At 33.7% G+C, this 17,172-nt stretch overlaps 1 protein-coding gene across 1 annotated transcript in view; it reads left to right on the top strand.

Annotated features, from left to right (window-relative positions):
* Positions 1 to 17,172, top strand: part of LOC150093827 (2-aminomuconic semialdehyde dehydrogenase-like) — a 32,128-nt gene that overhangs the window by 3,442 nt on the left and 11,514 nt on the right. Inside the window, exons 2-6 of the mRNA XM_090412525.1 lie at positions 328 to 528; positions 3,802 to 4,013; positions 4,219 to 4,385; positions 7,582 to 7,652; positions 12,539 to 12,643. Coding sequence (XP_090268651.1) covers positions 328 to 528; positions 3,802 to 4,013; positions 4,219 to 4,385; positions 7,582 to 7,652; positions 12,539 to 12,643 — 756 coding nt within the window. The remainder of the gene's footprint in view (positions 1 to 327; positions 529 to 3,801; positions 4,014 to 4,218; positions 4,386 to 7,581; positions 7,653 to 12,538; positions 12,644 to 17,172) is intronic.

Raw genomic sequence — 17,172 nt, 5'->3', positions numbered from 1 at the left:
ATTGCGTACAGAAAAGTAAAACCGAAATCTTCACAAGTTAAGGAAAAGATTCCAAACAGAAATATTCATCAAAATTAGTCCCTTTGTCAATATATTCACAATCAGATAGACATTCGAACAGGACATGAATTTCTACGTAATTGTCTCCCAAATTTACCTCGTTAACGTGATGTCTTAAAGTTCAATCTCATAAATGAACAGATGTTTCGTTTGACATTGATATGATATATTTATGCTACAAATGTATCTCTGAACAACAAAATAATTATAAAATGTTTTATTATGAGTATCGCTTTATTTATACTTTTATTTCATTTAATTTTTCAGATGGTCAATAAAAACAATTGGAGAACGGGCACAGATTCTTTTACGCATTGCAGACTCTCTAGACCATCGCATAGACGAATTTGCTCAAGCGGAATCAAGAGACCAAGGAAAGCCTATGAATTTAGCTAAGAATTTTGACCTGAAATGCGCTATTTATATCCTGCGTCAGTACGCAAATCTCAGTCAGTGTGATGCAGACAAGTAAGTGATTTGTTAAGTAATATATTAAATATATATTTTGTAAAATAAGGAGCCAAAAGGCTTCAATTCGGAGATGCAAAATTTATAAAAATCAAGTGGATATTAGATCCAGCATTATTTCAAAGCCGAATGTAGAAAACTATGAAAGTTTCGTAAATACACCTCTCCGACGTTTCAAGTTCCTTAGTATGGAATGATAGTTTTTGTTCTCTTAAGGTTTCTGCCTGGTCTCTGAGGAGAACCAACCAGTTCTCCTCAGAGACCAGAAACAGCTGTCAGACCAGTGAAACCTTAAAACATGGACCAAATTAGAAAGCGAATATATGGACGCCTGGGTAGCGTGCATGTTTTCTAGTCCACGCTAGGGCCACTCGTAAATGACAGCGGCCATATTCCATTAAGCTTTCTGGTAAACTTATTTTTACGAAACTTTCATAGTTTCTACATTGGCTTTGAAATAATGCTGGATCTAATATCCACTTGATTTTTATAAATATTAAATATATAAAAAGTACGTATAAAAAGACATCGGGTATTTCGAAGAATATAATGCTGTAATTAGAAGAGTAATCGTATTTGTTATTTGTAGCATAGAACAATATATATCATCATCATCATCATCATCATCATCCGTATCAAGGATTTTGGCCTAATTGGATTGGCTTGTCTGAGAACTCAAAGTAGCTTCTCGTATTACAGTGTACCTTACTTGCAATTCACGCATATAGCGATGGCACACCACCGAGGCGAAAAACAATATAAAAAAAAGTTGTCTCCCAGCAGGCAGTTTGAAAATGCTGACGTGTGTGTGTGTGTGTGTGTGTGTGTGTGTGTGTGTGTGTGTGTGTGTGTGTGTGTGTGTGTGTGTGTGTGTGTGTGTGTGTGTGTGTGTGTGTGTGTGTGTGTGTGAGAGAGAGAGAGAGAGAGAGAGAGAGAGAGAGAGAGAGAGAGAGAGAGAGAGAGAGAGAGTGAGAGTCATTCATAATGGCCATGAAAGGTATATCGTGGTAAATTAGACTGTTCCACAGAATATAAAATCAAATTATACCAAAAATACATATAAATAAACTATCATCATTGTATAAAAAGAGGTAAATGGACACCAAGAAAGGGCAAACAGTAAGAAGAAACAGAAATCAATACTCAAAATGAATGGAGAAGGAACTTTAAAAAAAAATAAAAGTTGCGGATTCCTCCAATAAATGGAGAAATAATCACAAATGTGGAGAAAATGAAGACAGACGAAAGAAAGACAAAAATTCGCTTATGGATGAGGGATGTGAAACGAGAGCCGTGCTTTGAATAATCAGACACCTTTTTTCTGAAAGACTAAGACTTTAATATTTCTGATTTTATTTTTTTTTTTTTCCCTCTAAAAGGTTTTGGATGACCAGAAAACGATTAATATACTGGTGATCGGTAACATAGACACGCTTTAGATATATAGGAGATTATTAAATGGCATATACATTTATTAAAGCCTCTTCCCCTCTTCTACAAAAGCAATTCGGATATGATACATACATCAACTAATCTTTTATTAGTAGGGTGGCCGCGCGCTTCCTTTACAATTTACTATAGAAAGAGATGCTCATCTCGTAGTTCTTCGCCCCATACAGTCTTCTGTCATTGGACAGCTGTTGAATGTCTGAGGCTCAAAGCGCATTTACGGATTAATGAAGATCATGACACACAAGGGAATGACGAAGTGTCGGTTCTGTTTTATGCTGTGATCATGAATGATAGTTCCTATAACTGATTTGTTACATCCCGTGTTAATTTTCGAGCAATCGTCACCGATTAGTTAATAACCCATGTCAGAGTTTGTGATTTTTGCTTTATTGCCTTTGTCAAGCCACTTAAACTATGATCGCTTATTAACCCAAATAGCTCCACCCTCACACATCCCGTTTGTCTTAGTCCGTATATTTATATTGTATAATTTTCCTAATAGGAAATTCCGTATTAAAAGTACAGATGGACAAGGGAGGTAGGACGTTCCTTTGTTTAATTATAAGTCCTATACGATCGAAAAATCCCATTCATATATCTTGGATCGTTTCCAATTTTTTTTTTTTTTTCCCGAGTTTACTCATTGCTTATTTACACAACCCGAAACTGCTTCCGTGCAAAAAAAAAAAAAAAATCAACTTTCTAACCAAATGCAAATGAGAAAACATTTTGATCTATCAGCCATTTCCAATACTTCACGCATTAGAACAATGCGAAATACGATTACTTGCAAGAACGAATTGTAATCCGATTTAACATGATCACCTCCTATATAGGGCAAGATCGAGCACTTGTTTAGATCCAAACTTGAATTTCTCATTACTATTTCTGGGTGATAATGCATGCACAAATATCCAGAACAAGACATCTTTTCTTATTTTAATTGGATTCCTTTTAGTCTGAATTGCACGAGTTATTTATAAACTTATGCACTATTATTAGACTCATTTTTCACAAGGCAGTTTTAGGGTATATACCGCCCCCTAGGCCAGTAGTATTTCCTCTCCTCGATTCAAAAAAAAAAAAAAAAAAAAAATGCAAACTTTAATAAATAATTTAAAAGAAAAACGTGTTTTTATAGTTGAGATACAATTCTGCAGGTTTTTGCTGTCCTCCCTCCTAGACATTGCCTTAGCTACGACAGTCCTGTTCACAACATTTACAGAATAATATTATATATAATACAGTATAATTATATCCATAACTCACATTTTTTTTCTATTTTTATTCATTTTATATATTTTTTGTACTTTACATAATCCAAAAACCTTAATCAAGAGACTAAATATGAAATGTTTTCAAGCCACTTCAGACTTCTATGAAGCAGGGAGGTGATCTCACACTGGACGATGAAGTTCATCTTGCACCTAAAGACAATCACGAACATTCATGCCTACAGCGGGATTCGAATCCGCAGCTTGTTGGCTGTAGAATGGATACGCTAACCACTCGACCAAACCATGTCGATGTAGGGGTTCCCAGGCAGGCATTATATGCTTTAAGTCTTAGCTAATCATGTTGATATTCACGTATCAGAGATAGACACAAGAACGTAACACAGTAACAGAGCTCTTTTGTGTATTACAGGGTTTCTTACTACGTCTTTTTTTTTTTTTTCTGTATTTCACTTCCACTTATCATCGTGATTTGCGATTTTAATCATATCGAAAAGATTGAAATATTAATTTATACACTTTTATTCCAGTTATTCTTTTATGGATCATAAATTGTTGCCTTTTTCAAATGGATTTTATTTTTCAGAGCAGTAAATCAAGAAGACTGTGCGACCCTATTTTATACTGTACATGTTCCAGTTGGAGTCGTTGGAATTATCGTTCCTTGGAATGTGCCCCTTTTGATGCTGATTATGAAACTTGCTCCAGCACTGCTTCATGGGAACACTGTTGTAGTTAAACCTAGCGAGCTTACTTCGATCACAGCCTGGAAACTGTGTGCACTGTTGCGAGAAGTTGGTGAGTGAGAAAGATACTGTTGGGTTTAATTTATAATCACTTCGAATTCAACGTTTATCAAAATGGTTGTTATATTTTTCCATTTTTAATGCTTCTAAAAAAAAGTTTTCGAACTTCATCCTGTTTTTTAAAACTAGCATATTTTCCCTTAAAGTAATTGAAGTATTTTGACCACAAAGTTATACGTCAAGCGTATCATTTTCAGGTGTTCCTCCTGGAGTTGTAAATATGGTGTTTGGATATGGCCACGTCGTGGGAGAGGCGCTGGTTACCCATCCCGATGTTCCTCTTATTGCTTTCACCGGAAGCACCCAAACTGGTACTCATATTGCCCAAGTGTCTGCTCCCATGGCAAAGAAGGTTTCTTTGGAGGTGTGTATATGTTTGTGATAACTTTCAAAACAGTTGTTTCTGTCGCCACGTGGGTTTACGATTTCATAACATAAGATATGGTTGGTAAGATATGTTTGATTTTGAGGTGTCTTTAGTTACTCATTAAAATCAAAGTGCTCAACTTGAAATGCGAAGAAAATTACTTCCTTAAAAGAAATAAATCCTATATTAAAAATAATAATGCATTAATATAACATGATATGCTCCTGTGTTGCCGTTTCGGAAACAACACGAGAATTATTAGGCAATGCCATTGGCAATCCTTAACAACTCCTGTTGAGGTTACCGATGGATATTTCCAAATTGTTATTGTCTCTAACGGACAAATATTTTATTGATACATCCCGACGTCTGTGAAAATGGATCATTTGAACTGCCTCTGAACGTGAACCTGATCAGCTAGTTCAAAATCATTTGAACTGCCTCTGAACGTGACCCTGATCAGCTAGTTCAAAATCATGTATACTTCAAACAGGTATAATTATACAAGCTCGGAATTATTCACATGCCTCGGAATTCCTGTGTGAAAGATAAGGATGCTCCTCATCGGAAAATTTTGGACGTTTTTCGTCTTCATTCGAAATAACCAACCAACGATAGAAGAGAAAACAACGCAAGCATTATTACGAGGGGTAGAAATGTGTGTATTCGATGTAAAAGGCAAGCATTTTGAGCAACTATTATACTGATGTTCATTTCTTAAATTAAATAAGTTTCTAAATTAACAATAAGTTTCAAGATCATATTAAAATATTCTATAATTTCTAATTCTAAAATAAAATAAAATAAACATTTTATTTATTTTAGTAAAGAAAATAAATTAGTTTACGTATTTTATTAAATACTACAATAAAACTTTAAAATAAAATTAAAATAAAAAATATAATTTTAAAATAAATATTCTAGCTTTTTCTTACAAACAATTACTCATTCCAATCAGAAATAGGACTTATGTTAATAAAAACTGTTTTTTTTATAAGTCACTCAAAAAGCAACCCTTTCCCGGTGTACATTGCAAATAAAAAGAAATAATTGTCATTCATCCAATATTTGCACACTGAAAGTAATATGAATAAATAATAGGTGTATTTGCAAATTACGTTAGGCAATTTACAAATTAGTAGAAATGTCTACTAATCTGTGGATTAGTAGATATTTCAGAAAAAATAAGAAAGTGTAATTGAAATTATACGACTCTCGAGTCACCTTTGGCGCATGCCATAAGTACTACCCCCAGATATGATGCACATCGAAGTACTTCTAGTAAAATGTTGGGTTTCCTTTTTTTTCGGTATAAAATATTGATATGTATTCTTCTTTTATAGCCTCCGTATCAATTATGCTGTTTGAATGGAAGGATCTGTGTTCGAATCCTGTCTAAAATGCAAAAGAATATCATCAGGACTTTTCAGGTGAAGGTGGGTTTCGCATAAAGAGGTGGAAGGGTTTTCCCTCCCGAACCTTCGGTTTTTCATCCCGTTAAACAGGCTGGTATGCCTGTTTAAAGGGATGAACCTTCATCTCAAGGGATGAAAACACACCCAGATAAGGTTAGCCGCCTTGTAACAGGCAGTAATTAGCTTACTATAATGCTGTGACAGGTGAGATGGGGTTAGTATTCTGCCTTACGCCTTACATATGTATATTTAATAAAGTTGGATACATATCCATATATAGGAATTGCTTTAGTATTGCATTATTAAAAGGTGACCTGCAGGAGAGAATTTTTGTCCTTTATTCATGTTATTTTTAGGATTTCAGGATCCTTTTGAAATTGGGGAATCAGCCTTGTAAGTATAATTAGAATAATAAACCATAAAAGTTACCATCTGCATAGATTGTGTTTAAGAAAATTGACTGGCGTGTTCCATGCCATAAAATAAACTTTACGGTACTTTTTTCATGAAAATTGCTTTTTAAAATGAACAAATATAAAATGAAGAGAGAGTTTTAATTTGTGACTTTGAATTTGAAGACTTTTTTTATTGTTTTGTTTCACTAATATTTTCAGTTTCAGTAACATTATATTTTATTTCGCATTTTCATTTATTCTGTAGGTTTTACAACACACGTTTTTCTGATTTCCGATTTTTAGATACTTTTTCCGTGATGTGTAAAAGAAAAAACAATTCTTCCTTCAGCTGAACAAAAACGGAGCATACAGAATAAAAAATAAGAAGAAGAAGAAGAAAAACTCCTACTGTTTTTAATACAACTCGAACACTAGTGCTGAAATTAAAAAAAAATTGAGCTCGTGTAAATTTGACCTTGATCGTCTCTGTTCTATGCTGACTCTCTTTTGTATCTTCTCTGTCTTCTCTATTCACGAGCACATTCAGATGTGTTCGTGAACAGTTTGCAAGTGAAACATCATGAATTTGACAACTATATATAATTACACAAAATAGAAAATAAATCAATAAACACTCCAAGGACGTCAATTTGAATATCCTATTTTATAAACGGTTTGTATGTATATAATTCTTTATACAAGTTCGTGGCATAATATTAAATATCATTATTCCAGGTACCAGGTTAACCCGAACATTTTCTAGGTGACTTAATCTAGCCATGTAAATGTACATCATATGCATGCGCTGTCATTAATAATGAGCTGTCAAAATAATGTACGTGTGCGATAAAAGAAACAATGAACGAAGTCAAGAGCAAGATGTGAAGAAAACTTCAAACCGGAACCTATTATATGATTAATTACAAAGGCTATTTTAATATTGTGGTGGGAAAATGGCCTATCAGTCAAATACTAAAACTGGATAATAGCCACACCCTTCTCTTGCTTCCGGTCGTCGCTTTTACTAATTTAATTAACAGTGAGTTGAAAATGAAGTTTCGTATTTGTTGGCACATATAATGTTCTCCGAAAAAGATTTATTTATCATTGTATTTTCGTCCTGGCTATTATTGCGTCTGCTATACAAGTTCTGTATTTCATTATAACAAAAAAAAAAAAGATTAAAAATAATTAATAAATGACGAAGGGAATGTTTAAACCCGTGTGTGTGTGTGTGAGAGAGAGAGAAAGAGAGAGAGAGAACCAACTCAGCTGTCAGGCATATTAGTAGCGTGAGACCCCAAATAGCTTTAAACATCACAAAAAAACACTAAAAAAAGTACTACTATATATTAAACGTTTCTTTCTGCTTTTGTTTTGTAGATGGGCGGTAAAAATCCAGCTATTGTGTTTGAGGATGCAGATCTTCAAAAGTGCATTCCAGCTCTGATCAGGTATTTTTTTTCCTTTTCAGAAATGGTGTTTCTAGTAATTTTCGTGACTAAACTTTTAATTTTCTTAACATAATAGTGCATTCGATATTCAGTTATCTATACAGAATTCTGAATTCAGTGAATATATTTCAATGAAATCGAACTCCAACTTTGAATATCGAAAAGCAGAGGGTACTCAAAACAACCATCGAAGAAATGCATCACTCTACCCAATTCTTTCTTCCTTTTTTCCCTATAAATCTGACTGTTATCATATATTTTCAGAAAAAAAAAAAAAAACTCTTTTGGCAGGGGGGTGGGTTGTCCAAAAAATAGACTTTTCTTTTACAAAAATTCCAAAACTTATATCTGCAAATTTGATTAGCGGATTAACTTTAGAAATTATGCACATTTATTACTCTGATATTTATTTCAATTAATTTTCATTTAACTATATCTTTTAAGAGTTATATTTTACTACAAATCAACGATTAATTAAACTGCTTTGTTTACTGCTCACTCCCCCCCCACACACACACACTCCCCAAACAAAACCAGTTCTCAATATTAACATTTACTATTGAACAAGCAAAAATTATATCCATTAACTGAATAACTACCAAGTTTTAACTCGCATATTATTATTATTATTATTATTGTTGTTGTTGTTACATGACACCTCCAAGGAATCCAAAGACTCATATACTTCCACAACTCTCCGTCTCCACCACGATCACCAACCATGCCGAACCGCCCCAACTATCATCATCATCTACACCAACGCCATTTACTGCCCACTGCCACCATTAGTATTTTTTGTCTGTAAATTGCGTGTGTTCTCAAGGCCGATTTGTCTGCATGAGGAATGAAAAACCCGAGTTTCGGGCAGAAAAAAGCCTACTGACCTTATGCCAGATGTATTTCCTCCACATGTTTCGCTGTTCTGTATCACTAACAGCATCATCAGGAAGTTGATTAACATACGTATAAAACCGATAAAAAAAATAAATGTTTTCTAACATCAGTTAATATCTATAAGCTGAAAAGACTGAAGTGATAGTTTTATCACGAGTATCATTAGGCACGTTACGTGCAGTCTTTCCATTGTTTGTGTGAACTCTGTCTGTTATTGTCGACATAGGAGAAGTCTTTAATATTACACTTCTTCTTCATCAGTCAGATGACAGGTTGCCTCTATGGGCAAATCAATGTGCAAATCTTTGCCATCTGGTTCTATCTCTAGCAATTTCTGTCATCTCTCCGAAGCTCGATAATTGTGACCTTTCCTTCAAAGACTGCAGCCAAGTTTTCTTGGCTATAGATTCTGATCGCCTTCCTCCAATGATTCCATTTAAGACTGTATTTGGTAATCTTTGGAAGAACATTCTCTGAAGGTGTCCAAACTATCTTAAGTGCTGTTTAAGAATTATAGCTATAATATATTCACTATAGTTTAATTCGTGTTTAATTTGTTCATTTGTTTTGCGTTCTGACCAGTGAGTCTTTTTTATTTTTCTTAAGCAGTTCCTTTCGATTGCTGTAATTTTCTGTATTTCTTTCTAATTTAATATCCGAATCTCATACGTTGCTGTTGGTATAATAATATTTTATAGAGTTTTAGTTTGAGGCTTTTTGAAATGCTGCTATTTTTCCATATTTTGTTTAATTTATTCACATCAGACCATCCTTTGTTAAATCAGTATTTTACTGTTTCTGTGTTGTCAAGGTTGTGAGTAATGAGACTGCCAAGATATGTAAATTGCTTTACTTGTTCAAGTATATGATTTTCTAAATTTATTGAAAATATTTTTCCTCATCTCTTCCTATTTGCATTGTTTTAGTTTTGCTTAGATTGATTTTATTTCCAAAGTTTTGTACTTTTCCTTTAAAAATTGTATTGCTTTTTTTCCAGTTATACTTTAGATTCTGCAAGAATAATAATATCGTCTGCATATTTGATGTGGTTGATATTTATGCCATTTATTTGTAGACCTGGTTTTTCAGCTGTGACTTTGCATATTTCTTTGAGACAGATATTACACTACATTATTGACTTCCAGATGTCGTGAAGGATCATTCCTTGATTTCTATTGAGTGTGCCTTTCGAGCGAATGACCTCGGAGGACTACTCAAACAGCCCTGTCGAAGTAATTCTCTTCTAAATAGGGCATGGAGGATGCTTGCCAATTTACCGTGTGATGTTCTTTCAGAATGTCGCTACAAGTCAGCTTTTCCTTCCCTTTTTTTTTTTTTTTTTCAACGTCGTTCTTTGTTGAGAATTTCGAAACTTTTCCCAGTCCAAGAACAATGAATCTTGTATACATCCGGTCAAGCAGTCAACATCTGAACAGCCTTCAAACCAGTTAACACCTTACGAAATTTTCTACGCTCCCCTAAAGATAAAGTTCCTTTTTGTAAACGTCCATGTGTATATTCCACAAGAACACGATTCCATGTTCTTGTGGATATATATATTAATTTCTTCAGATGTATAAAAGAGCACTATTTTAATAAATTTAATACTATATTTTAATGCTCTATTACGTCGTTACAAGCGCAGCAAAATTATATTACAATATAGTTAACTTCAGGTAGTTTTTGAGCCCCTGCAACTTTTATATTATGAAAACTGGTGCACATATTCTAAAAATATTATTACTACGGGGGGGGGGGGGTTACAACCCTTTGTAATAACACCAAGGCAGACTTTTAACTGAAACTTGCTGATTCTCAAATGGATCCAGCCTGACCATGTTTCATTATTCTCTCCATAAGAAACCGTAGGAATATATAAGTGTTGGATGTACTTTACTTACATGGCCAAACAACTCAATCCACTATATATATTTTGATATATGATATATAGTATTACAATTATAAAAAAAAAAAAAACTGTTATGAAGCTAAGGGCCCACCTAGAAAGAAAACAGCTGATTAGTAGCACAACCCACTATCAAATAGTCGGCTGTATTACTATCTTGTGATCCCCTGTCGTTTCAAATTACTTCAAAACAACTAAGATCATTGTGTGCGTATATATTATGTCTGCTAATTGCGCGCGTTTTCCGGCCGGTTTATCTGTTTTACATGGTAGGGGATGGATTAAAAACGAGTTTCTGGGTGAAGAGGAGAGGGGGTATAAGACCGTCTAACTCACCTTTGGCTTAAAAGCCCTTATAAATGTTCACTGTGTGTAGTCATTTTGTGTATAGCGAACTGTGGTAATCATCATAACGTGCTCATTATTTAAATGAATAGGTTGAACATTACTGACGCAAAACAGGTTCAAACCAATACGACCAGAGTACCTGGGAAGAAGAAACTGGCACATTCAGGAAGACGTGGCTTTCCAAAAGAGCCTGATAGTAATTATTAACATCATCAGAGAGAGATTTCCTCCTAGAAAAAACGATTCCTAAAACAATTATCTCATTATATTTATTAAAACATTTAATAGGACCTTGAGCGAAGCAGCATGCAGGAAGTTGTCGAGGTAGGTAGGTAGTTACTGGTGAGAATACTTCCTTAAGTTATCAACGAAACAGTAAGGAATTCTTCATAAGCCGTGTTCACGGATATATTATTCTATATTTTGGCAGGAATAGTCAATATATTTTTTTCTTTACAATCTTATTTATGGCACTTATAAATAAACATAAGTGCCATAAAATGATAAAATAATAAAAATATTTTTAAAATGATCACTTAAAAAAGCGATCATTTTAAAAATATATTAACTAGAAAACATCCGTCCTGTGTAGACCGCAGTTATTCTAATAATTCACACAAAATTCATTTCTAAACTTTTCAGCAGTGCCATACCTTATTATTTTGCGCCTGCGCTGTAGAGTCAGCTGTATTCGTCATTTTTGTTTGTTACTAGGCCTATCAATTTTGTTTCAGATAGATCATGCAATCAGATTACTGTTATTACTCCTTTTAATAGCGGTAATAACTGATGGGTTTTATTATGGTGTATTGTAAAGAAAATTATAAGTGATCTATCACGTAACAAAATCAGCTTTCAGTTATCTATAGACATTATATCTTTTTTTTTTCTCTTTTTTTCTCGCCCACACATAGTGACGTCAGGATCGACTACACAATGTTGCTTTCTAGTTGCCTTAGCAACACTGAAACAAACAATACCAGGAAATGCGAAACTAAAAGACAACTTCAAAAATTAAAAAAAAAATTGACAATAAAATACTTTATTCTTGACAAATAAAAACGTTTTCATGAATGTTCAAGTTTGCTTCTAACAAAAAAAAAGGAAAAAATATTGAGCTGTTTTTGCGAAGACAAAAAAAAAAAAAAGAAGAAGAAAAGAGCTCAAGTTCTAAAAATTAATGATAATTGCACGGATATTAAAAATAATAAAATATTTGTAAATGTTTCAAAGAATTTTATCATTAGCATTAATTAAATTATATTTAAGAACATCGCATTTGTTCTTTTGATCGTATTTTTGATTGAAACATTTAAAAAACATACAAAAAACAGATACATGTAAAAGACGATTTCGGTTCTCGTCTTATTGGGAAGAATCTTTAGATGAGCTTAGTCAAGTCAAGGTGAGTTAGCCGATCTCATTAGGAGAAAGCAGGACTTTTTCCCCTCCAGGAAACTCAAATTTTCTTCCCGAATACAGGCAAATCGGCCGTAGTACACACGCAAGATAAGATAAAAATACTATTAGTGGCGGTAGATGACGCTACGTTATCTGAGTTGATGGTGTATGGATGGAGGTTTAAGTTCAGACGATGTGATGCGTAGAGTGGCGTGCACTCCGCAATGAGTCTTTGGACTACTTGAGGTGTCTCGTAATAATATCTCGTAAAATGCATGTGATATACATTCAGCTGAATTAGAGGAATAACAAACGATGGGTGTTCCTTTTCTTTCAGAGGCAGTTTTGAGAATCAAGGCCAAGTATGCCTCAGCACTAGTAGGATTTATGTTCACAAATTAATCTTCTCTGAGTTCACGAAGAAGTTTGTAGAGGAGACCAAGTAAGTATAATATTCTGCATGCAAATCTGCATTTGTTTATTCTTTCATATTAACTTCACCTACGAAGTATTTTAAAATATGTAGTACAGGTAAGGTCAAGCCAGGAACTCTGCTCTGGAGGCCAAACATCATTGGCTTCCGTGCCATTTTGTTTTTTATTTAATTATTGTTTTCGACAGCTTTAATATATTTCTAGGACTAAAAACAGTTTTACAAATGCCCATGCTAGTGAGAGAAGAATTCACAATTACATTTGACGCTTGAACAACGCGGGTTTGAACTGCGCGGTTTCACTTATACGCGAATTTTTTCAATAAATATATTGGAAAGTTTTTTTTTTGGAGATTTGCGACAATTTGAAAAACTCGCAGGCGAACCGCGTAGCCTAGAAATATCGAAAAAAAATTAAGAAAGAGTCAAGTATATCATGAATTCATAAAATATATGTAGACATTAGTCTATTTTATCATTTACTACCATAAAATATACACAAATCTATTATAAAAAAAATTAAAAATTTTCAAAACTTACGCACACAAACACTTACAGACTGTACATGGCCATTCGCAGTCGAGAGAAATGTAAACAAACGTAAAGATGCAGTATCGAATTATCACTGCATAAAATTAACTCAATTTAACTAATTAATTAGTTAAATTTATTTAATTAACTAGAATAAAATAAAAATTTTATAACGATTCATTCATTAGTGTATAGGCCAGGCGACCGCGAAGCAGTCGTATCGATTGCACTAGGCTACATACATCAATCATATAGCTGCTACTTCGTTATCAATGCATGAATCGTTATACCTCTAAATAAATAGGAATTTTTTTTTTTTCCACATTATCTTTTCATTTTTGATGTCTAGTGTTAGTAATACGTACAACATCTATAGTGTTTTGTATCATATAAGACAATATCGATGTAGGTACTCACAGACAGACAGACAGACGATTCATCTCGTAAATAGACGACGTAAACTTAAATGTATCGATAAATACAGTACAGTACTCTAAATGTATTTTCTCTTATGATTTTATTAATAAGATTTTCTTTTCTCTAGCTTACTTTATTGTAAGAAGACAATATACATGATACACATAACATACAAAATATGTGTTAATCGACTGTTTATGTTATCGGTCAATAGTAGGATATTGGTAAAGTTTTTGGGGAGTCAAAAGTTATAAGCGGATTTTCGACTGCGGGGGAGGAGTCGGCGCCCCCTAACCCCCCCGCGTTGTTCAAGGACTCACACTACATGCAGGCGCAAACTTGACTTATTTGTCTGTTTGCTTACATGGGAAATGGAGTAAAACCAGGTTTAAAATAACATGGTATATTTAACATATATTATACCCAAGGGTAAAAAAAAAATTAAATACATTTCTACATATATATATATTAAATCAAATTGTCACTCTACAAAACTCTAAAATCCGTATCATCCAGCTCTTAACGATCAAAATTCGACTACAGTAAAGTACTGCTCAGTTAGAACTCACCACGTCCATCGTTCATCACTTGGGCTTCTCAACGAATGAGAATGATCATCTTCATACAAAAAAAAAAAAAAAAAAAAACGTGACTACAAAAACAATAAGAAAAACCTATAACTTTCCTAATTAACTGATACGTTAAATTATCATCAAAATGTAAGTAAATACTACTCAAATAAATCACATGCTATTATTAAGAATAATTTATAAAATATGCTTTCTGCTGTGCTCATAACTCCATTGATTTCACTCGCATGCAAGTTACCACTATAACCCCGATCCTTCCATCGTTTTTGTCATCTTGGTGAATTCGCTTGTGACATAGCAACAATATCTCTGGAAACCCAAGAGTTCTATCTTCTGATCCACGAACTGTGATGACTGCGGTGTTCACTTTCTAATTACAACAAACGAAATCATACAATGATCTAAAATTGGTGAAAGTGAATTTTAGCTTTCTTTTCAACAACGAAAATCATCCTTTAAATGAGACATGCGCCATTAAAGCAACAATTGCATATTCCATCATTAAGAGAATCTCTGTATTATTCTACAAAAATAAATCAAGGGCTGATTTTAAGATGAATATAGCTTCTTTTTTTTTTTTTTGTGAAAATCTACAAGTAAAGAGAAAATGAAAGGTGCAAGAAGGCGGCTTGAAATATTTTTATTTCACTTTTATTTCATCTTGAATCATTCCAATAACTAATCAATAAAAATGATTTATGTTTCAATTAGTCATTCGATTTCAAATACCTGGGTTCTATTTCTGCCTGACTTACAGAACTTTTATAGAGCCCTTTCGACTGAAGGCAAGTAAAATAACCTCAGCAGAGCTTTTTACTACCAAAAGTTTTTCACCGTTAATACACTTGACCTCATGGCTTAGTTGATTCGGCCATAATTCCGACCACACGCAACCAAAGCAATGAAAAAAGATTACGAAAAGCCTAAGACTCCCCCCCCACCCCCCAAAAAACAGTTTAAAAATAAATAAATGTATAAAAATTTTTTAAAAAGTGATTATATTCTGCCCGCGGATTCATCAACGAATGAGCTTTCATGTCCTTAGAGGGATGGTCTAACAGGGCAAAATTTACAAAACAGGATGATGCAATTTGCAAGATACAATTTATAAGAATAAACGTAAAATATATGTGGAGTCAAGGGCGATTGCTATGCTGGTCATTAGAAGAAGAAAAAAAAATGCACACGCGTTAAGGGTAGGTTACACACGTAACTGATGTTTACATTGCTAGAGATGTATGACAGTAAACAGTGGTAAAAAGAAAGTTTCTGTAATGGTAAAACATCAAGGATGGTACAGTTCATCGCTAGATAAGAAATGAGCAATGCTTTTGTCGTTTTGGATTCTTATCAGGGGCCAAGTTACTTTAATAATCTCCACCCCATTTGGTGATCCTCGACCAGAGAGAGGAATTTACCCATGAGTGGTACATAGGCACATCAGGAATGCTATACTGAGAGTTTTTTTAACATGGATTCTGTTGATGTATATTATTTGTTTTCCAAAAGTAGAACATGGCAGTTCCACTTTAACTTGCTGTCAATATTTAGATTTAAGCATGTTATCGAATTTCATTTAATTTTATTTATTTTTTATTCAGCAATGACATGTTTGCCATCGCAATTTAAGTCGTGCCATGTTATTGATAGAAGGCGATACAGCTTATTTGTTAAGTATTTATATTTTGTTTTATCTAAATTTAATTTGAGGCCACTATTACGAAAGCATGGTGAATTTTGCCACATCCTCAATTATGTGGTCTTCTAATGCATCGACATTAACTTCATTACGAATCAGAACGGTGTCATCAGCAAAGGACAGTATTTTTCCAAATAAGCTGCAGCCACAAAGACCATTTACACAGAGTAAAAACAGAACTGATAATCTTATTGATCCTTGCTGTAAGCCATGTTTTATATTTTGTATTTCGCTGTTGTGTTGGTCTAAGTTAATGAATTTTTTGTTAGCTCAATACGATTTAAACCAATTATTCGCAACTCTTCTCGTACCATATTTATCAATTTTCTGTAAGAGTAGATCGTGATGAGCACAGGCCGATGCTTTGGAGTTGTTTAGAAAAATAGCTGCGATACACTTCCGTTTATTCAGTTGTGCATTGATTCCAGGGGAACTAAAAGCACTTTTTTTCCCCCTTGTTCAGATCTAGTATAAAACCGTAATGATTGGGAAAATAAAAAAGGTATAGTGTTCAGATGGTTGTTTAAGTGTTATAATAAATCATAAAGCAGTTATGATTAAACTTTCATAAATATAATCGCCTATAAAGTGTTTACACACACACACACACACACACACACACACACACACACACACACACACACACACACACACACACACACACACACACACACAAATTTATACCACAGAAAATCAACCATTTCTTACGAACTTCGACCACCAACTTCATTCGGTCATTCAAGCAATAGTCGCTGCAACCACCTGGCCAACCAGGCCGTAATCAGGGATTTGATGATAATGATATCCTTCTCAGAAGATTTTCTCATGACTTTTGTGTTAGCTGCTGTTGCACATAGCTCTATTTTTCTCCTCTGTATTCTCTAAGAGTAAATGCTGATTTTCTTTCTAAGAATTTACTGTATGATTTCATCTTTTCTTTATATACTTCGAAACTTCCTTTTGTCTACAGCATAGTTCTTAATTTTCTATCCTTGCAGACAACTTCGCCTTGTGTTTTCTTAGATAATCGATGAATTCAGCAGGAAATTTTCTTCTGATTTTCCCACTCATTCTCAAAGTTTTGGTTCGATTTCCACCAATAATATTTGTTTACATAGTTCACATCTGAAAGTTATTCTTTGTATGTGTTTATAGTGATCACTTTAGATTTTAAATCTCTCATATACTTTTTTTTTACATAATATGACATAATATGACCTCTTATTTCTATTCTATGTCCTGAGCAGAAAAATAATAACGATAACTATTGTTAGCCCTATCTTTTTCTCCAAATTTTCTAA

The sequence above is a fragment of the Typopeltis vanoorti genome, chromosome 23, assembly GCF_054136105.1.
Source record: "Typopeltis vanoorti isolate ZY-2024b chromosome 23, IOZ_Tvanoo_1.0, whole genome shotgun sequence".
NCBI classification, from domain to species: domain Eukaryota; kingdom Metazoa; phylum Arthropoda; class Arachnida; order Uropygi; family Thelyphonidae; genus Typopeltis; species Typopeltis vanoorti.
This window is presented reverse-complemented; position numbering and strand designations above follow the sequence as displayed.